This window comes from Cyrtonyx montezumae, unplaced genomic scaffold, assembly GCF_038088225.1.
Source record: "Cyrtonyx montezumae isolate F1298 unplaced genomic scaffold, pur_monq_1.0 scaffold_29, whole genome shotgun sequence".
NCBI lineage: Eukaryota > Metazoa > Chordata > Aves > Galliformes > Odontophoridae > Cyrtonyx > Cyrtonyx montezumae.
Genome location: NW_027072033.1, coordinates 739,964 through 767,704, shown reverse-complemented (window position 1 = coordinate 767,704; position 27,741 = coordinate 739,964). Strand labels below are relative to the sequence as shown.

At 34.3% G+C, this 27,741-nt stretch overlaps 1 protein-coding gene across 1 annotated transcript in view; it reads left to right on the top strand.

Moving 5' to 3' along the window:
• Positions 1–25,156, top strand: part of CNTNAP4 (contactin associated protein family member 4) — a 191,889-nt gene extending 166,733 nt beyond the window's left edge. Inside the window, exons 15-24 of the mRNA XM_065740549.1 lie at positions 178–305; positions 6,817–6,987; positions 9,129–9,347; positions 9,676–9,915; positions 11,338–11,562; positions 13,381–13,514; positions 14,537–14,624; positions 17,129–17,347; positions 17,671–17,742; positions 24,963–25,156. Coding sequence (XP_065596621.1) covers positions 178–305; positions 6,817–6,987; positions 9,129–9,347; positions 9,676–9,915; positions 11,338–11,562; positions 13,381–13,514; positions 14,537–14,624; positions 17,129–17,347; positions 17,671–17,742; positions 24,963–25,156 — 1,690 coding nt within the window. The remainder of the gene's footprint in view (positions 1–177; positions 306–6,816; positions 6,988–9,128; positions 9,348–9,675; positions 9,916–11,337; positions 11,563–13,380; positions 13,515–14,536; positions 14,625–17,128; positions 17,348–17,670; positions 17,743–24,962) is intronic.
• The last annotated feature ends 2,585 nt before the right edge of the window (positions 25,157–27,741 follow it).

Sequence of the window (27,741 nt, the reverse complement as noted above, 5' to 3'; positions counted from 1 at the left end):
ATTTTGCAAAAATGAAAAGAAAAAACATGTTGAACTTATTAGAAAGTTATGCCAAGATGTTTAACTTCCTTTATCGTTCAGAATGTAATTATATATTTTTCCCCAACAATGTGTCAGTAATATTGAAGTCTGTCAGAACCACAGAGACACGAGAGAGCTTTCATTTTACCTTTTCAGGACTAATGATACCGGATTCCTTTCCTACAAAGAGCATCTACCAGTAACTGAAATTGTGGTCACAGACACTGACAGACCAAATTCTGAAGCAGCTTACAGACTGGGGCCTTTGCTTTGTCGTGGTGACAGTAAGTAACAACTACAGAGTTTTGCTAAACAGTTATGGATTTTGACTGTAATAAGTTTTAAATATCATTTGTTAAAAAGCCTAGGACAAGACTTTGTAAAAATTCAATGCGATTCCTTTAGTAATTAGAAAGGTTAAAGAAGTGAAGTGGACAAGTCAAATCAAAGTAGAATTATAAAGAAATACATTTTTGAGGATTTAAAGAAATAAATTTTTGAAGATATACAATGAAGATCAGAATAGTGCATAGTTAGCATAGTATATATTATGTGTCATTTAATACAATAAATATTATGTATTTCTAACATTTCAAATCAAACTCTAGAAGAGAGAATATATCATACTAAAGAACTTAAATAAAGCATTGTATAAGCAGGATTTGCTCTACAGCTTAGTAATAAGCCTAAATTGCTATTTTTATTTTTTATGTTATATTCCCCTTTCATCACATTTTGTGTTGTTTTTTTTTCCTATGATTAATTTTTTCCCCTTTGCTAAATTTATTTAACTTTTCTGATTAAAAAGAAATTAACACCAGTAAAAATACTGATCTGCACTTTTAAGCTTACTGAGAAGACTACATACATTAACAAATTATTATTACATATATTAACAAATTAGTATACATTTATTTCAGAATAATAGAATCATCTTCTATTTCATTCCTCTGACTTGTCAGTGCAATCAGGAATATTAGTCCTGAAGCAGTGAGTTCTTATGTTCTTATAAAAAATTGTGAGGCATGGGGAAAATCAAAACAAGAAATTGATAGGTGCCTCCCTTTCACTTCTATGTCATACATACTGATTACTTCCACAGATTTATGAAATCACAGGGTTAGGAGAAAGAATAATGGGATATTTCAGATCAGAATGAGATCTAAGGAGGTTCCCTGCTCACAGTAATATCAGCCATGATCTCAGGTCACACATCTCTATGATTTGTTAAACTGAGTAGAAAAATTTACATCAGTGGAGCCTGCACTGTTTGGCTATCCTGGCAGAGATTTTCTTTTTACTTAGATCAAATCTGAAACTCTCTTTTTTCAATATATCACTTTCTCTGAAACTCAAATCAAAGTGAAGACCTTAATTTTGTCTTCTTGATGTTTGGAAAACTCCTGTTAGGTCCTCCCAAAACTGGCTCTTCTACAGGCTGAACCAGCTCATGTTCCTTAGTCTGAATGGCAATCCCATCTCATTTAAGTTTATGGATGTTTCTCCTGCACTGCTTGTTCTAAAAAATAAAAAATAAAAGCAGCATCTAGCTGTTGTCTCATGAATGTCGAGGAAAGGGGAATAATCACTTCCCTTAGTGGACTTGATGTGCTAGCTATTTGGCCTTTAAGTGTGACCAGGAAAAATGACAACAGTGAAATAGAGTTATTTGTGGCTAATGTAGTACTATTAAGTGGGAGAAATTTATATGCATTACTTTCCAAGTTCCCAATCATTATTAATTATGTAACCTGATGCCAATTATCACAAAACAGAGTACTTAACATGCATTTCTTTGTAATCTTTTAAAACATGTAGACAGTTCTGACACCCACCGAACTTCCTGCCTTTATTTGATGTTTCTGTAGTGGTTTCAGAATTTTTTACTGATGCTGAATGACCACTCTATTTCTGGATATACTGCTATAGAGAATAAGGAAGAAAACAAGTCTGACTCCAAATGTCTGGAAAATAAATCCGTACTATCGACATCATAGAACTTCAGGAAAATGTAATTTAGGATTGAAATAATCTTAGTGGAAAAAAAATTCAGATTACAGTAGGTACACATATATTTCTAAATTAAGCCATTTTAATGACTTTTTTCTTCAGTACATTTGAATATGTGGAGAACAACAAAATGATTTAGCAGCAAAGATTTATTTTGCAGAAAGGTTGTCAAGCAAAAGTAATCATTCTTGGATTCACAAACATGAATAGAAAACTGTCCAGAGACATTTTTGCTTATTTCTGCTTGTCTAAAACTAAGTTATTTAATTTTACTTCATAAGGAATATTTTTGAAATAAATACTTCTTGCTCATTCTGTCAGACATAAATTCTTCAGAATTACTCATTGGTATATCATACAAAAATCTGATTGAGAATCTTTAGTTGTATTGTCATGCACCCTCTACATTGTTAAATGACTCATAACCAAAAAACCTTAAATGATGATTGTACAAATAATTTATTCCTTGCATGACATCTTACAAGTAAAAAGAACAGTTTATTTCTACAGGAAAAACAAAAGAAACGAACAAACAAAAAACACAGAATGTAGGTCCTTGAAGTGTGATTGGAATCAAATTGGATCATGAGCTACCTTGACTAAGTTTCTGAGTTATTTCATCAGGTATTCTGAGTAGTTATACAGAATGGCATTAAAGCAGAACAGCAGAATTTGCCTTCTCTTCATTCCATGTTTATTTTATCTTAGTTCTTGTATAATAGATCCACGTCTGGGATTTGAAGTTAGGACTAAGAACTGAGTGTAATGCAGTCATAACTGTACGTAATTTAATTTTAAAAGAATTCATGTTTTCTATTAATTGCATGCATTTATTTTTAATCAAGGTGGAGTATTTTTCCTAATACAAAGGCTCTTTATCAAACAAGAATTTATCTGAGGAATTTATATGATCCATTATATATCAGAAGTTGGACTACATGACTTCATTTTTTCTTTCTGATCATTTACCCTATTAATTTTACAAGATGCCACAACATAATGGAGCCTGAATTACTGATGTAGACAGAACAGCTGTATTCCACTAATTCTCATATATAACTACTTGCCAGCTGATGAGACTTTATACAATTAGGAGGACAGCTTTATAAGAAGAAATTTACACCATTCTCAGTAATTTTGCCTTCCCCATTGCTGTGCTGGATGAAAACATATTTTTACTTATATCAAAGCTGACAGAAATGTGGGACAGATAAATAGTTGTTAATAAAAAATTTAGTAGATAGTGACAATTTTCCTGTTTGGTTTTGCACAGGAATAAAGCAAACCTACACCAATCGTCACCTACTGCCCTCAAAACAGCCATTACTATACACTAGACAGCCTTCCAGTTTAAAAATTCTGACAGGATCAGACTGAAGACAGTAAGCAAAATCCTATTCTACTAGTAGTTTAACTACATCAGATAATCCAGAAGTGTAGATCAAACACATCTATGATATACAATGAGTACTCTTTATGCAGTAATAGCTTTCTACGTTACTACTACACTCCATTAATCAGCTAATCATGGATACATTCCAGTGAAATTCAAAGATCCTCTTGATGTACCAGAGACTAGAATCTGACTGTTACAGAGAAGAGCACTCTCTGTGGGAAACTTCACCACATACCTTTGAAATCTTTCACAAAACCCTTGAAAGTCAAAGAATTTGTGAAAGCTGGAAGGCAGATTAAGTGCCATCTTCATAGAGACTACAGTTGCTTTGATAACAAAGATCTCAAAAATAACTAGTGTTCTTTATGCCTGTCTCTCTGTATGTAACTTATAAGCATGTCAATTAGTGATTATATTTGTTTTGAGAGAGAAAATGTTAGTTAAAACATTTGCAGAAAATGTTCTGCAATATAAAATCTGAAAATTACTTACTTTTAAAAGGTGCTGTGTTTAAGTTCTTCTGTTTCAGCATTCATTTTTATTGTTCCTGGAGTTTCACACAAAAAGGATTAATGATGCATCTCTTACAAGTAACCAAAAATAAATGAATAATTATATAATAATAAAAACAAGAATCAAATATAAGTTTTCAATGAAAAGCTCACAGAGAACTGTGATTTACATTTGCTCAATTGTTTTGGAGGAATCACTTTTAATATATTTTCAACATTTATATGGCTAGTTTGTCCGTCTCACGCTCACTTATTCCTATTTCACATTAGAATTTTATTCTCAAAATATGCATCCCCAACCCCCCCCCCCCAAGAAAAAAAAAAAGAGCAACAACAAAAAAATATATAAATAAATAAACTGAACTAACCTAAAGGGATTGTGTCTTTTGTTGTTGTTTTTCCCTCAGTATAAATATACTATTATTGTATTTATAACGAAATGGATTTTTTTAACTCATAAGAACGCATTCTTATTTCTTAGATAAAATGCTGACTTGGGTTTTATCATTCAAGATAACTAAATAAGTGACTATACCATGAAGTGAAGAATTGTTTTCCTTCTGTGACTTACAGCAGCATAAAATACTATATAATATACTTTTGTTAGATATATATCTAGCTTGTTTTTTGATATAGTATGTTAATTTTCATAAATCAGATAATTTTCTGGGCTAGGAAAAGCCAAAGCTGAATAAGAAAAAACAGAAGAAATTAAGAAGGAAAAGGTAATTTTAAGAGTATCAATATAGAAGTAGAGTTTCTCCCCCCAGAGTGGAAGTACTCTACGCATTCTTTATGTCACTGTACTCTGCTAGTTCATCTGAAATAGGTAAATTTTGTCCTCCTCTAAGGACTCCATTCTGATTTACAAAGTTCATTCAAATGCTTAACTGAGGATAATTATATCATTACTTCACTGCTTCTGCTGCTGCTCTATTTTCTATTTAATACCAATACCTTAACAATTAAATTACTGGTATTAAACTTCATATCGTTCTTGAATTAGTGGTAATAGCAGGACCATTTTATATACTAGAGTCATAACCATGGTGAAGTTGTCTCTATGGGAACTGTGATCTGAAAAATTTGATAAACATGGCTTTAAAACTGATCCCAATATGCTAGACCGCTTCCATCAGCTTACTCTGCTTCATACAGAACAATAGTTTTCCTTCTTCAGTGAAGTAGACAGCACAGAAGAGCAAAGAACAAAGCCATGTTTTTCTCTCCTAGCCTCAGCTGTCTGTTTGCATACAATTGACAGTCCCATGTGGCAAGTGTCACAGCAGGCAATTTCCAGAATATATGTAAATATCCTACCATGTTGATGTTCTAGGTCTGAGATCTCAGTTCTGATGAAATCTCTACTAAAAAGTCAGAAGTGAGAGAATGGGCTTTGGTTTTTCTTTTCTAGGTTGCAGTTTGGTTCTCTGTTCAATTTTGCAAATTTGTAAACCTCTGTAACCTCTCTACGCTTTCCCACACTTCCAACACCCTCCCCACCCTAAATTGGAGACTGGCTAAAAACAAAACAAAACAAAACAAAACAAAACAAAAACAAAAACAAAACAAAACAAAACAGTGGTTTTCCATAGCTTTTAGAATCAGATCAGAACATTACCAATAGAATGTGCATTATTTTTGTTTAATTATTTAGGAAGCTACTGAATGCCTTATATGACTTAAAAAGATAATAAAGACAAATACATATGTAAGTGTTAAGCAATAATAACAACTTACATTTAGTTGAAGAGCGTATGTATAGATTATGTTCCAATTAGAAGAGAATATTATATGAGATTTTTAGTGATAAACGAAATGAATTATGATTAAATGCAGACTTGGATATATAATTGGTTATATTTTAATTTGTGCCTGTGTAACTTTCTGAATAAGATTGACTTTTTTTTTTTTGTATAAATAAAGATTCATGTGAATTTCTATACTATCACCAATGAAGGGAGAAGAATTAAATTTTCTGTTTCAATTGGCAGGAATTACTACTGGCTTTATTCTATCTTCTTTGTGATAGCTGGCAACATTTGACTGAACTACAACAATAGCACAACCTGTCAATGTTAGAAATAAAAGTGACACTGATAGTAATAATGTAGAATAAAAATAATTAAATTATTATAAAAAGTATTTTTAATACATTAAAATTAATAAGTAAATATTAATAAAAAATAAAAATGAAAAAATAAAATGGAACTGACCCTAGAAATGAGTTCTGGAGAACACTACAAGTGACTGGTTACCAAATGTATTCTCCTCAATTCATTTTTTTTTTAATGTATGAAATTTTGAGCTCTATCATTTAACCAGTTCTTCACCCAGTGTATCAAGTACCTGGACAGTCTATCCACATAAAGACATAGTGATGGATACTATCAAATACCTTACAAAAATTCAGAAAGATTCACCATCTGCTAAGCCCTATAGTTGAAAGAGATAAGATCTTATGCAGGACTTTCCCTTTATGAACTCATATTGATCACAGGTTTATCCTATAAATATCTTTCAATAGAATCCAAAGTCATGTTCTTTTCACTTTTCCAGATACTGAAATTTATATAAGTTATTGAAGACTTACTGAAGATCTTCATTCAGAACTGCTAACCTAACTGGTATTGAAAAAAGGATACATTAGGCCTTAACAGATTCCAAGCATTTGATTTCTCATTAACTGAATTTCGGTTGCCAGAACAGGGCACCTTAACTTCTCATTCTGACTTGTTTATTTATTTTGTTACTATACGCTCTGAACAGTAAGAATCCTTCTTAGACATGGGCACTTTACTTACTTGGTTACAAAATGTATACTGGTAATATTGCACAACATTATATCTACCATTTAATCTTTCAATTGACATCCAGGATCATTTTGGAATTCAGCGTCCTTCAATACAGAAATGTCCTATCTGCATTTCCCCACTTTCCATGGAGAATTCAGTGCAGATGTATCATTTTTCTTCAAAACTACTGCTTCCTCCGGAATGTTTTTAGAAAACCTGGGAATTCAAGACTTTATAAGGATAGAATTATACTGTAAGTAGCAATACTGAAGGTTTTGGAGGTTTGTTTTTAGTTATAATTATTAATATTATTACTATTATTATTTCATTTTAACTTTCAGTTGGACTATATAAGAATTAACTAATTGGGGGAGTATTTAACTACTGTTATTACTGCTGTTGTAGCTTTGTCATTTCCCCCCTTTATCTTCACATCTTGTTTTCCTACTGATCAGTATTATCACCTTCAAATATTTTCTAGAATTCTACAGCTAAATAAGTGGAAACATAATGCATATTAAATCTTACAAAGTATTACCTTATAAACATTAGTGCATGTGTGTTAAAATATTTTTTTTCTTTTTTATTTTTTCACCAGTGTTAACTGTTGGGTTATTATTAAAAGTATTATTGAAAGTAGCAGAAAAGCAACTTCTGTGTTTGTTTACAGTTTAATGATGGAATATTCTGTCTCTATATATTTTTCAGTCTCAAATCGTATTCTGAAGTTAATTTTAGTTGTGTTTTTATAATGTTCACTATTTTCTGCTTTCTATTAAATTTCTGTAAATAAGTGAAAATATATTAGCATAAAAATCTCAGGGTCACGCAATACAGAAAATGTGCTAGATCAGAATATGAATATGACAGTATTCTTCCATGACAATTTTTATGCTTTTCTAAACCCAAAACAATGAAACTTATACTAATAAAACTATAATAAAATATATAATAATGAAACTAATGATAATAATAATAATAATAATAAATTTATCTGGACAGTGGGCAAAATAGTATAGCACTATATCTATAGTCATAATAATAAACAGACAAATTAATGACATCTGTCACATTCCTTCATAAATATCTTTCAGTTTTACAAAGGGCTGTGTATTTTGATTTTTGTATGACTTGTGTCTAACAAGGTAAAAGAGAAGGCTGGATTTGTCTCTTATTTCAGCATTTAAATAATAATTTAAAACTCTATTAATGCTGTTTATCAAACGCAAAGACATTTATTCACTCCCTGAAAAGGTCATAATTCCTGAAATGAACTTTAAAAACTATTCTTTTATATATGCAGGATTACTTATTTTGGAGACAAAATTATACTTTTTTACTGAGGACAATATCATGAACATAATATACTGTACAGATTCATTTAGATTTCATCATCATATCATCATAGGGGTTGGCCTCTTGTACTTAGTAATAGGACTAGAGGGAATTACCTCAAGTTGTGCCAGGGGAAATTCAGACTGAATGCAAGGAAATACTTCTCCAGAAGAGTGGTCAGGTGCTGGAATGGACTGCCCAGGGAGGTGGTGGAGTTACCGACCCTAGAGGTATTTAAAAAACATTTAGTCATTGCGTTGAGGGACATGGTTGTAAGTGGACTGGATGATCCTGTAGGTCTTTTCCAATCTTGGTGATCCTATGACTAATCTATATAAATAAATAAATAGTATATTTATTTATACCAAATAAATAAAGAGTCAACATGCTATGTTCATAAAAATCTACAGTCTTTAATTTTCCTCAGTCACTTCTAATCATGTTGTTTTTCTCTTGGATTGTAGTGTGGTCCAAAAAATGAGAACTTTTCTGCTCAATTCATGGAAAATTCTCAATGCTCTAGTCCTCTATTCAAATCCTTAATACTTTAAAATGTAGGTAATCCCATGTTTAAGGATTATTTTTTTTCATACATGATTGTACTTGAGTAGACTCTCCCACAGACCAGTCTTGGAATCAATTTGCAGGTGACAACAAGATGAATGTTGAAGTTGATACGACAGGAGGAAAAGATGTAATTCAGAGGGAACTGGACAGGCTTGAAAAGTGGGCCTCTGTGAAACTTATAAGGTGTTCCACTTGTGACTGAGCAATCTCAGCTATGTATCCAGTCTTGGAAAAGAACTCCATGAGGGCAGTCCTGCTGAGGAGGAGTTCTTACATTATTCACATTTAGCAAAAGTTACTTGGTCAATTGATACTCAGATATTTGCCAATTGATTTGGCCCTTCTCAGGTAAAATTCTTTTGTAGTGTAGAATCTTATCCCTTAATAAGCTGAGAAAATATTAAACTAAACCTTGCTCTGCTGTGTAATCCATTTTGTGACTACTGCTAAATAATTTAAACATATATTTAAATATTGATATATTCTTTTTAGCTCCATATGAAGTGATTTTTTCATTTGATGTTGGAAACGGACCTAATGAAGTTAAAGTGCAGTCACTCACTTTCTTGAATGACAACCAGTGGCATTATGTGAAAGCCGAAAGAAACATCAAAGAGGCATCCTTACAAGTAGATCAGATTCCTCAAAAGTCTCGTGCTGCTCCACCTGATGGGCATTTTCGCCTGCAACTCAACAGCCAGCTTTTTGTAGGTATGCATTCATTTAACAGAATGACTAACTGTCTTTTCTAACTGTCATCATGAAAGTCTGTAGTATGAAATGTAGTATGAAAAAAATACAGCAAAATGAGTCTTTTGAAAAAAATTTGTGTAATTAGATTAAAATCTTGGTTTAAAATCCATAGAGATATAGCTCTATTTTGAAATTAGAAATTTAGAGGTCCCTTCAAACCCTAAAATTTTGTGATTCTGTGACTCTTTGAAATTCACAATAGACTGTACAAGAGCTATAAAATACAAAGTGTTTTTTACACATGTAATATTTCCAACTTTTAAATATATATATGAACTTATTTCAGGTGGAACAGCATCCCGGCAGAAAGGATTTTTGGGATGTATTCGTTCATTACAGTTAAATGGAATAGCCCTTGACCTTGAAGAGAGGGCTAAGATAACACCAGGAGTTGAACCAGGATGTCCTGGACATTGTAGCAGCTATGGTAACCTGTGTCGCAATGGTGGAAAATGCAAAGAGAAATACAGTGGATTCACTTGTGACTGCACTTTCTCTGCCTATGCTGGGCCATTTTGTAAGAAAGGCAAGCTTGTCTTCCACCTTCATCAGTATTTGAAAATAGTACCAGGACATGACCTTTACTGCCCTTTAAAGATAGATCTGAATATCTTCAATATGTTTGTTATACTTAACTGTTGTCAAACGTTCTACTGCATTTATTCAGTATGTCCTTTATTAGCACTGTCTTCTGGAGATAAATTCAAGGTGTACTGTTTTAAAAGGGCAAGAGCTTATATGAAAAGATCAGCATCTTTAACATTTTGTAACAGATTTCTTAATACAGAGGACAATAATACACTAAACAAACTTTTGGATTTCTTCCTTTCATGTCTTAAGGACTCATTAGAACAGCAACAGAAAAGACTAGATTTAGAAAACAAATAACAAAACTGAAAATCCATAAGACCTTATTATAATTATCCATTTTAGAGGAATTCATTGCTGATGGTGTTATACTGGCGGGTGATTAACCATCACCATGTTTCTGCATTATGAATGAAGTTCATTTATACATCTTAGTATTTGTAAACAATTCTGGTTTCTTAAAAATTACTTTCTTCCTTCATGTATTAAATGCATTCGGCAAAACACTTAATGGCTTAAATGCTGTAACTCCAGGTTCCTTTAACCTAGTGGGTACATCTGCCTAGGTACTACTGCCACCTCAATAATAGTCTCATGAAAATATCCTTCACTGTGGAGCTAATACCATAGATGGAAAATGATATTTTCCTGTTTTCAGCAAACACAAGTGGCTAATGATACATTCCATGATTATTATTTTGCTGTGGCTTAGTGGGTCCTGTTGTTGAATATTTGGGATGACCCAATAATATTGTTGATCACCTTCATTCAAACTGAGCCATATTGTATCCTTTTCCATAATTTTTCTTAATTTTGTAAATACTATAGTCTAAGAAAATTAATTTTACTAGGAAACTGCCATGAGGTGCTGTGATGACAGTTGCCCTCTCTGTACCTGAGAAGGTCATAATCCAGTTTGTATTCTCCTTCCCTTTCATCCAACCAATCTCTTTTCCTGGACAAATTTCAAGTGTGGACAAGTTTAGTTCTGAGCTAAAGTCCTGCACCCATTTGTTTCATTATGCATGAGTAATTGTGTGGATCTGAGGACCTAAGACAATAAATAAACAAATAAATAAACAATAATTTTAAAAAAGCAGAAGCCATACTCAAAATCAGCCAAAAAGAAGCATTTAATACAACAGATATTTAAAACATATGCCGTTCTGTTCTAGCTCCAGTATGAGTCTTGCTACTCTTTATAAGTCTAAATACTAACTATATTAATAGTTAAATATATATTAATAGATAAATACATATAACGATAAATAAAAAATCCTCTTGAATTTCTTTTTCTCTGTAGCAGAATCTCATTCTTATTATGAATGATATTTAAATACTGAATTGTTTTTCATTTCAGAGATCTCTGCTTATTTTGGGACTGGAACTTCTGTGATATACAGTTTTCAAGAGTACTACACCTTTGCTAAAAATTCCAGTTCTCATGCTTCCTCTTTCTATGCTGATATGACACTGAACAGGGAAACAATTACTTTTGCCTTCCGAACAACACGGACACCAAGCTTATTGCTTTATATCAGCTCCTTCTACAAGGAATATCTCTCTGTCATTTTATCCAGAAATGGTGAGTTTTCAGATAGACTTTCTAGAAACACTAATGAACCTAATAGCTGTCATCTCTGATTCACTTCAATTCCCAGAAAAAAATCCCAAACTAAACATTACCAAATTATTTTTTTAACTAGATACATTTTGTTTTTCAGTTCTACCACTCACTGCTTTCCACTCCAAAACCTTTCCTACTACTGTAATTTAAACTTCTACTGCTTTTTATAACTTCCTGGAAAAAATATATTTTTTTTCTGAAAATGCTTTAGAAATACATATATATGTATGTATATATACATATAGAGTTAGATTTGAATTGAAAAACAAAATATATCTTCTCTTTCCAAAGAGAGTAAATTGCCAGTTATTAATGAAATAATAAAGTACTTTTTGAAATGTTATTACTATTACCATTTTCAAAATTAATCAGGTGCTAATCCAAATTACATAACAGATACCAAATTACATTTTTACTACTTAAAATGAACATGAAATGTTAGTTGGATCTTTGCATTGTGTATTTTCATCTTGTCTTTTCCTTGTCTTGTATTTAGATAAATTTTTTTAATTACTTTTAGTAAAGAGATACAATTAAAAGCAAACAAGCAGAAATAAAAGGAAACATAACACAGACTGAGTCAAATCTTTTGAGTGTATCAAAGACTGTTTGCAGTCACACTTCCTCTGTTATCAAACATGCTGTTGCTTTCCAGATACAGATTTGTATGCAGAATAACACTAGTGTCCTTCTCAAGACATAAGGCAGAACATGTTCTACTTATGACTGCAATGGGTTTTGATCCAGCTTTGCTTTGAAGTGGGCTGTTACAAAGTTGCAGTTCTTCTACATCTCTCTGAGAAATGAGAAAACTATGGTGCTTTTGTATTAAAAAGTCTGGGTGATATGCGTAGAGACACTATACTAGAAGTTAACATCAAGAATTGAAAAAAGTGATAGACTTAGTTCTCTATATCCTTTACTAGTTAGAGATTTGCATGTCTGGACTGAGTAAACAATAGACAAGAACAGAATTAGCAAAACTGAATCATGAGATTCAAGGTGGACTAATCTGTTTTCTAAACTCCTTCTCAGAGGAGTCTGTGTACAAGTAGATCCAAATTTAGTTCCAGATGTGTTCAAAAACTTCTTTCCAAAGGTTAAGGAGCTCCTCCTATTGAGTCACGAGGTTCAGAGTGGAATCCCTTGCTTTCTGTCCTATTTTTAGTGAAGAGGTAAAGAGCCTAGGTCCAGTTGAGTCTACCCCTGGTCTGAGACTTTATCAATGGTTTATGTCTAAAGGATTATAAGCTTCAGTAGTAAAGTTTATTAAGCTTTGAAAGCTATTAATCATTTACTAAGGACCTGTAGCAGCAAAGAATCTTGACGTCAAGGAGTAAAGGGTCTCTGCATCAGATATTAATCTCAAGAAGCTTCCCTACTGAAATGGAGATTTTCTTGTGCATCCTATTGCCATACAGGAGAGCTCAATAGGTAGAGATGAGATAAGATGGTTATCTCATAATTGTATTTATACACTGGCCATAACTTGATGTTGTATGCTGAATTCTCAGCTGCTGAGCAAAATGTCTGGGTTATCATCTTGTTTTCTGTTTTCCCAGAGTCCATGAACACTGCCATCACAACTGCCCCCCGTGATTACATTTCCTGTTGCCTTCTTCCATTTCTCACATAAATCATTTAGTTAATTCCTTAGAAATTAAACATTTATTTTGACTTTCAAATAAAAAATTAGGAAAAATGAGACATTGTATATGAACTTCTCTGCCTGTTGTCTTGTTAGTATACTATAATATTCATTGTTTATAAATGCAGGAAGTTTACAGATCAGGTACAAGCTAGACAGTCATCAAGATCCTGATGTCTTCAGCATCAACTTCAAAAGCATGGCTGATGGACAACTACAACATGTGAAGATTGACAGAGAAAAGGAAATACTCTTTGTAGAGGTAATTCAGATAGATTAAAACAAAACAAAGCAAAACAAAAAGTCAAAACAACAACAAAAAAAAGGAGAGGGGGGTGGAGTTAATCAAAGCATACCAGATTTAACACAAAATGTTATAAGTAAATACAGTAAGCAATTACTTTCAAATAAAACATATTTTAATTTCACAAGTAAATTAAACAAAACTAACACTGTGCAGTGGAAGCCTGGTTAGACAATCTCTTGGTCTTTTGTGTGCTTTAAAAGGCCAGATTTTCCATGAATTTTTGCATGAATTGCTTTATAGTTAATTTGACACAACGAGATGACTGCTATCAATAATTTGGGGTCTTGCATTTTTGTTTTTGTTTCAAATCATACAACAATATAAGTGTTTTAATTAAAATGATAATTAAACACTCAATAATTAAACCTCCTATTTTCACAGATTATTTTATTAGGAAAGAATATAATTATTAAAGATTTTTTAATTTGTGTGGATATTTGATGATAAAGTAGAACTATTTAATTTGCTATTAAATTGTTAGATACTAACATTTAGAAAACTCTTCATTTTTAAACTTGAAGTTATCAATCCTGGATGTTACAGGTTTGCAGTTTGGGGCTCAATTGGTTTATTTATGCAATAGTACAACGGTTGAAGACAAGTTGTTCTATAGGTACACTAGAAGGCAGAACATTTACAGTGTAATAATTGATCTGTAATTATGTACTAAGTACTGAGTGACTTTTTAAATGAAAATGATTTTGTTCATTGTTTTGGAAGTTTATCAATTTTGTTCACACTCATAATGACTAAGGTGGAATTATCCTAATTGGTTAGAAAAATGGTGGTTTGAATGCTTAAACAATATCACAGCTATAACAGTGAGATAAGAATGCTGATCATCAATTTTTTTATCATTTAATTTATAATGTTTTCCCTCTGCTCTTTCTAATCTTAATTCTCACCTGTTTCCTTTCAAATATTAACTAATCCCACTTTCACTATCCTACTTAGTTTTTCTCTGCACCATTTTGCAGGTTAACCAGAATGAAAGAATGAAGTTTATTCTGTCTTCAGGCACAGAGTTCAATGCAATCAGATCTCTCATACTTGGCAAGATTTTAGGTAAGTGGAATACCACATGCTTTTCTAAAATACAGATCAAAATGCCATGATAGCACATTTAAAAAAAAAAAGAAAGAAAAAAAAGAAAAAGAAAAAGAAAAAGACAAAAAAAGAAAAAAACCTAATCTCATGGAAAGACAGTTGTTATCTTGGATTTAATTGCATACAGTGTCATCATGATCATGATTTTGTCACTGTTGAAGTGAAATATAACTATGTGTAGTTAGTTTTGGAAAAATGAGCAAGTGGATACTATATAAATAATTTTACACTTAACTCTTCTTTCATTCTCAGGAAAAAATAAATTAACACCAAATCATACACAAGGACCCCAGAAAATTATGTACTCTATTTGAAAAGATTATTGTGATTAAACTTTGATGAAAATAAATAACTTAATGGGAATTACTTTTTAAAACCAAGTTAAAGTGTGAAAAATATTTGTCTGGTGCTGATTCATTAACAAAGTTCTATATCTCTGTAGTAATGATCACAATGGTACCTTCCTATCTGCAGTTGCTATTTCATAATTTTTTGATAAAATAAATTATCTTGAACTAAAATTATTAAAATCCTTTTATTTACACATTCATCAGTTTGGGGAACCTCAGTGATAGAGTAAGATTTGATGCTAGTTTTAAGTTGAAGGTTAGTCTCCTTGTAAAATAGTCTGTGCTTTTATATTCCAGTATCAAGTAGAGACCCATTTTTGTATCCAGGTTCATGTGATTTTGTTTAGTAGAATTTTATTACTTATGGACCACAGATGCATTCCTAGGATTTGAATATCTACCACTATTTTTAGAGCACTTTTGGGAAGAACATATAATTTTTGGTAAATCAGTGTCTCTGAAATCATATCAGATCTAGAAACATTTTTTGATTATGAAGAAGCAATGTTATTTTCAAAGAATCTCTTACAGATAAGCAAAATATTATCCAAAAAATGCCCATTATGGGACTAATTGGAATCATTTAAGTCTCAGTCTGTGGCTGTCTGACCTCTATCTATGTAGTACCTCCTATTTCTTTCCATGGAATCTACAGCAGGCACAAAAAGCACAGTAAGTATATGACAGAGTAAATTCTTAGCTACAAACCCTATTTTACAACATAGTCACATAGTCACATTTTAACTAGCAATGAACAAGAGCTTCCATGCCATGCTCTTAAAAATCTGCACCAGTAGAGGTAACCCACTGTTTCAACAATCACGTCATTGTTACTAGGATAATACTGTCTACATGGTCCATCCTTCATAGAAGAAAGAGGGTTTCAAATCCAGACTACTCAGTGGGTATGGTAGGACAGCTCAACCAGGATTAATGGTGAGCTCCATGGTTTCAAAAGTTGTATGAGATCTGATGTTATCATGTTATAAGAGAAGTTTGTCTTCTTCTCTGGTCTGGAAGTTCAAATGTTTGGCTTAGTTAGTATCATGATGTAGGAATCAGAGTTGATGGTTTGTCAGGCTCCAGGAAATCTGGAAGGATCACCTTTTCTATTATCAAAAACAGCGCACGCAGCTTTACTCACGGAGGGCTGTGTCATGAACTTTTCTTTACTAGTGAATTCACGTGTCACCACTTCATGGACTGCTGTTCTGGCTTTGGCTCAGAGTGGTGACATCACGTCTCATCGCTGTTAATGATACAATTCAGGAAACTGTAATCTTCAGCCTTGTGTTTGTTCAGTAGGTTCTGACAAAATTACATATCATGTTCTTTCTGTTCCCATGTAAGCATTTGCAAGACTCACCTGGTGCAAACTTTGTGACTTTCCAATGTTGCTACTATTGCTTCCAATGCTGCTACTGCTGCTTCCAATGCATTGAAACCAGTATTCATCTCCATACGCATTCCCTGGTTGTAATCTGCTGATTTGCACAGATGAGCTCGTCAAGATGCTCTTTCTTTTCTGGACTGAGACCTGTGCATGACTGTACAAATCTTGGCCTGTCTTTCATGTCACTGTCAATTTCATGTCACTGCTGAGAAACACCACCCATTGCCTCTCTATTGCAGCATTTTATGCACCATATTAACCCAATTTTCAATAATAAATAAAGTGAATTGAAGATTATATTGCATATATGTACCTATTTTTGAGAAAGAAACTAATGAAATATGTATTTTTCATGAATGCATGTTCAATCCTTATCTTCTGGCAGAATGAGGAACTAATGCATTTTAATTCAAGTATTGTAGTTAAATTTGAATCTTTTTGTTTTGAAACTTGCTATAGCAGCTAAAAGCATCACCCCTAGCAGACTAGCAACTGTCATCTATAAAAAAAAAAAAAAAAAAGAAAAGAAATATTGAAGATATCTCACTGGTTTTTCATTAAAGACAAAAAAAAAGAAAGGGACTCAATGAATCTACATGTGTTGCTGTAATTCACATACACTCAGAGAAAGACAGGTTAATTATTCACTTATTCTTCTGTCACTTTATTTAGTGTAGATGGACTATGATTAATTGTGTTCTGTTCCTTTTGATTAACAGAAAATGGTGATATAGATGAGGAAACTATGAAGGCGAACTCCCAGGGTTTTATTGGATGTCTCTCTTCAGTGCAGTTCAACCACATTTCTCCTTTGAAGGCTGCACTGCACCACAGCAGCTCAGCCCCCATCATTGTTAAGGGACATTTCATTGAATCCAAATGCGGTACTTTAACTGGACTTGACTCAACATTAAGTGAAACAACACATTCATTTGCAGGTATTATATTGCTATCACTTATTCTAATGTATGAAGCATAACTTATTTATTTTTCTTTTTCACTTTTTTTTTTAATTCTCTCTCATATGATTTATTATTTCAAGATTAGTTTGAAAAACAATACACTTATTTTCTTTTCCTCGGACTTTATCTCTAAATATTTACAATTTTTCTCTTAATTTCTATGGAAGTACTGTTTTGTATGTTTTCAGATAAATATTAGTGTATCTGTACCGTACTATATGTGACCTGTAACAAAGCAAGATTTTTGTGAAGCACTTTCATTTATTTGTCTGTTGCTTTCCTTTTTTTTCTTACTGCAGATCATTCTGGACCAATAGATGAGGGAGAGCCCTTAGCTAATGCCATCAGAAGTGACTCTGCAATTATTGGAGGTAACAGAGAATACCAACTACAATGAGAATTTTTTCATTAAAATATTCTGCTGTAACAGTTGACACACAAAGTGCTAAGAACAGATTTTTCAATGGCCTAATACTAGTTTTGGTGGCTTAAAAAACTGTATTTGGATATATTGTAACAAATTTATTATGTTTAAGTAAAAACAACCCTGCTCCTTGCTTTGTATGTCAAAGCTTTATCTTCCGCTACATGATCAAGTTCGAACTGAAGAATATGTTACTTTACAGGTCTGAACAGAATAGACTTTTCCAGACAAAATGGAATCTGCATTGCTCAAATTAGTTGTTGGTGGTGTTTCATTTTGGTTCTGCATGTGGAAAGCACTCTCAGAGCATAACTTGTATTGATTAAGAGTTTAAAAATAAAATACATATAATTATCATTATTATTTTTATTATTGGTTTGAAATACTATCTACCTGTGGCTTATGGACTGTTCCTGTCGGCCAAATGGAAATTATTGTCCACAATTATTTTTTTCTAATCAATTACTTTTTTATGAGAGGAGTAGTGGAAAAAAACATGTACCTTCAATTGCTCTTGAAGTAGAAAGGAGGGTAATCCCTCCACTTTTACGAGTGACTGTTAGAGAACAGCTTTTATATGGCTTAGAATAGTCGTACTTTAAAATACAGGACTGATAATCAGGTTATTCCATTAATTTTGTTTTTCTGACTAATCATCTCTGAGCAGAGATTGACCTCCTTCACAGTGAAGAAGTCACTATTCTGTTTCTTTAGCAGAAATAAAGAATTCTCAAATGAATCTTAACAATTTAGAATCAGGGGTCTTCCAGAGAATTTCAGTTTCAGCCATGAATATTTGTATGAGTGTATTGTCTATGACAGCTCTGTTTTTTACCTTCAAGGCATAGGATTCTCTTCTGAGAACGTTCACCTGTGTGAATTTCAGGTTGTAATTTTTCTCTTGGAAGAAAACGAAGGAGTTAAGCCTGTTTACACTTAGCAAATTGGTATTTTCACATTATAATTCATTGGTTTGTTTTCTATTAGTTATTTCCATAGGAAAAGAGCAGGACTAGGAAAAGGTCGTCTCCTTGATCCATTACACTCTCGTTTCATTTATAAGAATATTCAGAGAGCCTCAAAGACAAATGACATAGTGACATTCAGCAGAATAGAAGTGCCAAAGCTTCTCATTCAGGATAAAAGCATTTGGGACTATGGAAGGCCAAGTTAGATAAAAACCTGCAATAACTGGTTCCTGCCATTTATAAAATTGTACTTCCTATGGTAAATACCAATTAACAGCCCGCTGTATGACTAGCCACACTCTCTCCACAATAGTGCTAAAGCTACTAAAATAATAGACAACAAATCCTAGTAACTTTCTTGATCATATAGCAATACTTATGTCTCTATATTTTTATACACACAAGCTTTGAAAATTGTATCCCTAAATTCACCGAGGACAGTGATTAAAATGCAATTCAAAATATAAACTGCTGTTTCAGAAAGAATTATTTTACATCAGTGTCTGTACACAAATATTATTTTATGTACTATGTAATTTAGTATGCGTGTGGATTTTTAAGTGTACTGAAAACATAGTTGATTTTGAATTTCAAAATACAATAGGTACAGATTTTTTGTTTGTTTATTTTAAGATAATAATAACCTTTCAATTTCATTGTTTTTAAACATATTGTACAGTTTAAAAGACAAAATAAAGCAAGCTATATATCACTACCTACAATGGAAATAAATAATTAAAAAAAAAAAGCATGACAGAGAGTATTACCACATTAGCTATGTCAGTCAGAGCACATTTATAGGATTCTTACAGAGGTCATCTACAATAGCAGTTCTATTTAATTTAAATAAGAACCAAGTCATAAAATATTTCCCTGGATTTTAGGTTATGTAGAATATGAAGGAGATACCATATATCATAAACTTAAAATTTACTCCTGATTTAAGAGAATGAAAAAATGGACAAGAAGTAAATTTGCTTCAGACTGGATGGTCTGTTCTTATTTAAAGCAACAAGGGATTAAGTAAGGTGGTCAGTGTTCAAGGACCATCTCCTCTAAGTCCAGAAGCGGTGCATCCCGAGAAAGAGGAAAATATGCAGAACACTAGGAGGCCTACATTGATCATCAAAGCTCCTGGATTCACTTAATCACAAAAATAAAGTATACAGAGGGTGTAAGAACAGGTAACCTTGGAGAACTGCAGAGAAGTTGTCTGAGCAGCCAGGGATCAGGTTAGGAAGATTAAGACTCAGATATAATTAAATCTAGCCAGGACATGAATGGGAACATGAAGAAATTCTACAAGTGTATCAATGATAAAAGAAGGGCCAGTGAAGAGTAGGCTCGCTCTGGAAGGGAACTGGAGTACTGATCATGAGAGATACAGAGAAAGATGAGGTGCTCAGTGACTTCTTTGCCTCAGTCTTCACCAGCAAATGTTCTAGACACACTGCCCAAGCTCCAGAAAGTAAAGGTAAGGAGTGGGAGAAGGAAGTTCTGCTTGCTGCTAGTGAAGATCAGGTTCAAGACCATCTAAAAAACTTGAAGGTGCACAAGTCCATGGTTGGATTATTTTTGGAGAGTGTGGGAGTCCAGGAAGGCTGGGAATACTTTAAGGAAGCTATTTTAAAGGTGCAGGAACTGACCATCTCCAAGTCACGGGAGATGAGCTGATGGACAAAGAAGCTGGACTGGCTGAGCAGAAACCTTTGGTTGGAACTCAAGAATAAAAGGAAGTTTACTGTCTCTGTAAGAGTGGGCAAGCAATTTATGATGATAACAGGTATATAGTGAAGCTGTGCAGGGAGAAAATTAGAAGAGCCAAAGCCCAGCTAGAACTGAATTTGGCCACTAAGGTAAAGGAAAACAATAAATCTTTCTATAAAAACATCAGCAGCAAGAAGAGGGTGAGGGAGAATCTCCATCCCTTGTTCAATGCCAAAGGCATCTTGGTGACAAAGGATCAGGGTAAGGCTGAAGTGCTTAATGCCTTCTTTGCCCCAGTCTTTAACAGTAAGACTTGTTACTCCCTGGGAACACAGCCCCCTGTCCTGATAGATAGGGATGGGGAACAGAATAAGTCCTGTATGATCCATGATGAGATAGTTTTGGACCTGCTTTGAAAGCTGGCTGCTCACAAGTCCGTGGGGCCAGATGAATTGCACCCTAAAGCGCTGAGGGAGTTAGCGATTGTGACTGCCGAGCAGTCCTTCTTCGGCAGTCCTGGTAAACCAGGGATGTCTCAGTGAACTGGAGAATGGCAAATGTGACACTCATCTTCAAAAAGAGCTAGAAAGATGATCCTGGTAGCTACAGACCTATCAGTATCACCTCAGTGCCTGGGAATGTTATGGAATGGATAATCTTAGGAGTCATAGGGGACCAGTTAAAGTTCAACCAGAGGATCAAGCTCAGTCAGCATGGGTTTACAAATGGTAGATCCTGTCTGACAAACTTGATTTCATTCTATAAGGTGACCCATTTAGTGGATGAAGGTAAGGCTGACCATGTGATCTACTTGGACTTCAGTAAAGACTTTGACACTGTCCTGCGCAACATTTTCATGGACAAGTTGGCTGCCCATAGTTTGGGTGGGTGTATGCTCCGCTGGGTGAAACACTGGCAGGATTGCTGGGCCCAAAGAGTTGTGGTCAATGGAGCTAAATCCTGTTGGTGGCCAATCATGAGTGGTGTCCCCCAAGGTTCAGTACTGGGGCTGCTTCTATTTAACATCTTTATTGACAATCTTGATGAGGGGATTTAGTGCATCCTCAGTAAGTTTGAAGTTGACACCAAGTTTGAAGGACCTGCCAGAGGGGAGAAGGGCCATACAGAGGGACCTGGATAGACTGGATCAATGTGCCAAGGTTAACTGTATGAGTTTCAATAGGGACAAGTGTCGGATCCTGCATTTTGGTAACAGTAACCCCAGGCAATCCTACAGGCTCTGGGAGAAGTGGCTGAAAAGCTGCCTGATGAAAAGGGGCCTTGGTAAACTGATGGACAGTTGGCTGAATATGAGCCAGCAGCGTGCCCAGGTGGTCAAGAAAGACAATGGCATCCTGGCTTGGATCAGGAATGGTGTGATGAGCAGGATAAGGGAAGTAATCCTGCCCATGTACTTCGCATTGGTGAGGCCTCACCTTGAGTTCTATGTTCAGTTTTTGGCACCTCAATACAGAAAGGACATTGAGGGCTGAAGCAGATTGAAAGAAGGGCATCAAGTCTTGTGAAGAGCTTAAAGAATATGCCTGATGAGGAGAAACTGAAGGAACTGAGGCTGTTTAGTCTGAGGAAGCAGAGACTGAGGGGAGACCTTATTGTTCTCTTCCAGTATCTGAAAAGTGCTTACAGCGAGAGTGGTCTGTTCTCCCTGGTGACAGGTGACAGGATGAGGCAAAATGGCCTTAAGTTGAGCCAGGGTAAGTTTAAGTTGGATATCAGGAAACACTTCTTTACAGAAACGGTTGTTAAGCACTGGAATAGTCTCCCCTGGGAGGTGATTGAGCATCTTTGTCATGTGTTTTTTAAACACATCCTTATGTTTAAAAAAGCTTTTGGATGTGATGCTGAGGGACATGATTTAATGGAGGGTTGTTAGATTTAAGGTAGTATGGTTGGACTCGATGATCTTTAAGGTCTTTTCCAATCTGAGTTATTCTATGATTCTATGATTCTAACCCACAAAATCCATCCATGCGTTCTGAGGGAAGTTGACTGGCCACTTCCCATCATACTTCAAAGATCATGGCAGTCCGATGAAGTTCACACTGAATGGAAAATGGGAAGCATAACCCTCATTTTCAAGAAAGGAAAAAAAAAAAAGAATATCCAGAGAACTACAGGCCAGTCAGTCTCATCCCTGTGCATGGCAAGAACATGGTGCAGATCCTCTGAAGGTCCTACTATGGCACATGGAAAATAAAGATGAAGTAATTAGTGGTAACCAACATGACTCTACCAGGGGCAAGTCACGCCTGACAAATTTGGTGGCCCTCTATAATGAAGTTACAGCATCAGTGGATAAATGAAGAGCAACTGACATCATCTAGCTGGACTTGTGCAAAGCATTGACACTGTCCCACACAACATCCTGGTTTCCAAATTGGAGTAAAATGGATTTGATGGATGGACCACTCACTGGATAAGGAATTAGCTGGATGGTTGTACTCAGACAGTTGTGGACAACAGCTCAATATCCAAGTACAGACTGGTTACAAGTGTCATTCCTCAGGGGTTGGTGCTGGGGCTGATGTTATTTAACATCTTTGTAACATGGACAATGAGATTGAGTATCCTCTCAGTAAGTTTGCAGATGACATCAAGCTGAGTGGCACAGTCAACATGCTAAAGGGAAAGGATGCTATCCAGGGGGATCTGGATAGGCTTGGGAGGTGGGCCCATGCCAACCTCATAAAATTCAACAAGGCCAAGTGCAAGGTCCCATACCTGGGTCAGGGCAATCCAAAGCACAAATATAGAGTGGGTGAAGAATGATTTGAGAGCAGCCCTGAGGGGAAGGATTTGGGGTGTTAGCTGATGAAAGATTCAAGATGAGCTGACACTGTGCTTTCAGCCCAGAAGGGCAATTGCATCCTGGGTTGCATTGAGGGAAGCATGACCAGCAAGTCAAGGAACACAATTCTGCCTTAGTGGGGCAGAATCACTCTGTTCTCATAAGAACCCACCTGAAGTACTGTGTCCAGTTCTGGAGCCCTCAGCACAAGAAAGACATGGAGCTGTTCAAGACTGATGAAGAGAAGAGGGGACCTTTTACCAGCCTTCCAGTACCTCAAAGGAGCCTAGAGGAAACTGAAGAGGGGCATTTCATAATGACATATAGCAACAGAATGAGAGAAAATATCTCTAAACTGGAAAAGAGTAGATTTAGACTGGTTGTCAGGAAGAAGTTATTTGTTGTGAGGTTGATAAAGAACAGCAACGGGTTGTCCAGAGAGGTTGTGGATACGCCTTCCCCATGAGCATTCAAGATCAGGCTGAATGGGGCTTTGAGCAACCTGGTGTAGTGGGAGGTATCCCTGCCTATAGCAGGGGGGTTGGAACTACATAATTTTAAAGGTCTCTTCCAACCCAAATCATTCTATGATTCTGTGAGTAACCAAGTTATGCTGTAGATCATTCATTTTACTGTTAAGTCAAATATTTCTCAGGCTGTTTAATATTTATCTCACTCAGTCTTGCTTCCTGACACTTTGACAAGGATTTTCTGCTGCCCTTCTATTTATTTTCTCTTGACTTCTCTAATTCTCCATCTCTAATTCTTGAACTGGTCTGTGACCATCATGATAGATGAGGAGGAAGATAGATTACATAGGTTCAGACATAGTTCTGTTGAGAATATCTTTTTCTTCACTCTTCCTATTCTGCTGGGCTAGTAGAAGTACTCTCTGTCTCTATATCATCTGTTATATGTTAAGAATATGCTGCATAAAGCTTATGCTTTTGAATATTTGCTTTTAATCTCATAAGGTAGATCTGCTTAGTGCAGGAGGCCGTTGGTTTTAGTCAGGTAGATTGTTAAAGTTGTTGGAAAAGACAGCTTATATCTGTTTAAGAAAAGAACACCTAGAATGCTAGAGAAATCTTGAAGGGAAAGAAAGGAGACTGTTATTTTGTTTTAATCTGAATATTGCTTCTAGTATTCTCATAATTTAACTAGTATGTATTAATTACAGTGGAACAGTTGCAGAGATAAAAGCTCTATTTCATGCAGTTAATGTACAACATTTAGTCCCATTACAGTGTATCAAAGGCAGTTAAAAGGAACTGGAATTTTCTTCTAGAAGGTATAATAAGCATTAGAATTTCTGGCCCATCAGTCTGAAGATGGACAGATCTAAAGATACGTCAGTTTCCGTTGGAGTCTCTATGATGAAAGATTTCATACTTTCATAAATTCTCCTCATGAACTCCATTGTTCGGCTAGGATCACTCATCTATGGTCTGAGCTAATTTGGATAAAGTACTGGATATGAACTGGTCTAATTCTTTGTTACCTTTTTTTCCTGCAAGGTGACTGGGGCTTTTCTTTTATGGTGTACACAGGCAGAGTTATTACGAGAACCTGTTTCAGAATTACAGTTTTCTCTTTGTCCTGTTCTTTTCTGTCTCTCTTTAACACAGAAGTTGTTACTTGCCTATCCTATTTTTTTCACTTTTTTCTCTTTTTCTTTACTAGGTGTGATAGCAGTTGTGATATTCATCCTACTTTGTATCACTGCCATAGCCATACGCATTTATAGAAAAAAAAGCAGGTACTCAAAAAATGATAAAAAAGGATCTGAAAATGAAGACAGTGCTGAACCTGCGCTGAAAAGTGAGCTCAGCATTCAAAACACAGCCAATGAAAATCAAAAAGAATACTTCTTCTAATTGACATTCATGACTTAATTTAGTAATGTGACAGCCTGATTTTCTGAATAAGCCAGGGGCTCTTAATGGACAAAAAATGTTCTTGCACTTGCAGCGCTTGCTGTGGATTTGAGACCTATTACACTGCATATGTTCAGTCTCATTGGCTGGTAAAGAGGCCTCTTTAAATTACATGAATTCCTCATCTATTATACCATAAACACATTTTATGTAACAGTGAATTAGATATTGTAACCAATTTTATTGTTGGTAGTTTCCAACTGTTCTGATGTGACCTTCTACACTGAAGCTTAATGTACATACTAATATGATTTTTGACTGGGAAAATTGTTTCAAAGCTGTTCCTATCCTTCTCTTTAAGATTCTGGAATTTTGTTAAAGATGAAAGGTGGATTCTAATGGTGTGTGTTACTAAAGAAATTCTGTAGTCTTGTATTATAGTGACCCCTCTTTCTTCCTCCATCTGAAAATGCTTCTTGAATTGTCGTTGACTGGTATCAGATATGAGTATATGAGCCATGGGGTTAAATGCCCAAAATAATCTGTACTTCTTTCCCCTGATAGGTGGCCAGTGCTATCATTGTCCCCTCTTTTTGGCAAATATCGCAAGTCTTAAAACTGAAGAGTGTACAGTGTGTTGAAATGCTGTAAAATCTCTTCTGTAACAGGTTTTCACTCACTGTCAAGCAATGATATAGAGTTGGATGCAAACATATTCTAAGAATTGTAAATAAAATTTGGGTCACGGAAGCTGAGAATTTACATGCAGAGATCAAGTAAAATATTAACAATAACTAAACTGTCATGAATGAAATCACCAATGTTCATGTTACTCCCCCTAGAAATTAATGATTGTTCTTCTGTGAAACTGTAATGGTATCATCTCACTATCTAAGATATATTGCCTGAAAACATTGTACATATGTAAAATATGATTTAGATCTCAAGATTTATTTGTTTTAAATTACAGAATTTATTTATGATTATTATATACATATAACAGTATAAATAAGATTTTTAAAGTCTAGCACTTTAAAACTACTCCTTCAACATGCTCGGGCTTTTTTATCCATAACAGAACCTTCCAAACCTTACTTAGATTAAGATCAGATTCTTCAACACAAAATGAAAACAATGTTTATTATCCCGATAGAATGAGTTCTTTGTCCCTGTAAACTTTTAAGTTAAAAAAATTGAAGCGTTCTACAAAATCATTTATATCTATTCCAATTGAAAGCAATGATAAAGTCATCCAAAACATAGAATGTAAAACTTATAAAACATCTATCATAGATGTCCAATAGGATTATAACAGCAGAGAAATTTGATATTATGTTAAAATTTATTGTTCTTTACATTTATTTCCACAAATGGTAGATTGTAACTTTACATTCGAAGCAGATGTATCTGTAATAATATCATATTTCAAAACTTGTTCTATCAATTTTTACTTTCTATTCTGAGGATTTTACAGCTCCTCTTCTACTTCATTCTGTTCAGTGACAACTTGAGGAAGAAGCTAGTCTTCTTTTTTGTACTTGAAGGCTCTGCAATTACAAACTGTTCAGCTTCAGATGTACTGTTTCTCTTTTTTCTTAAATTGTTAATTCTGAGAGCCTCTTTAGTATAACACTAAGGCTGAGGGAGAGAATCCAGGATTAAGAATATAGTGTATATACATCATATGTACATTTGTACATATCATGTTCTATGATAGTGTTCAGTCCATGACAATAGGCCAGCATAGTGAGGGGTGATTAATGGACAGCTCCCAAAGATGATATGGATGAGAGTACCTTGTCTTGTGGGTGGGAAATGGAGGAGATAAAAAGCTTGCATGAGTCATGAGAACAAGATCTTGCACTCTTTAAATTGCTGATTTGTTTTTCTTTCAGTCTAGCATGGTACTATATAATTTAAAGTGAAAATTATCTTCAAGGCTGTGACAAAATTGCTTTGAATTAAAAATGAATCCTGCTACTCACTATTCTGATACTCAAACCTCATCATAACAAGAGGATTTCCACTTCTATGACGGGTATGCCAATGTCACTCATATTAACAACACTATTTAAAGTGTTCAGAATCCTAGTTAACACTGATGTAATCATTGTGAAATAAGGTAATGACGTGGGATAAAACCTATATGACAGTAGTGATTATAATACATTAGATCACCAAAATGAGAATTTTGATTACGCTATAGAAGATCAAGTTTTCAGATAAGAACTATCCAAATAATTAGATAATAATAATAATAATAATAAAGTAATTAAAACCCACTAAATTATAAGGTGTCCAGGTATCCACACTAGAACAGGTTGGAACTTGGAAGTATATACATCTAATTTTTCTGTTGTTTTATTTTACCTCCATTTACTTTACCTCTTTGCTTATTCATTACTGTATTTCTTGATGGAGGGAAATGTACCCTCTCTTACTTCATTTTCTTCCAAATGAATTACTGTTTCACTATTCCTTAGTATTTTTAAAGGCAAATGGAAATCAAAAACAGTGTGAAATTCATTTTTCACTAAGCATTTTAAAAACAAGTGGTTTGTGTCCAAACACCTGCGTGAATGGCA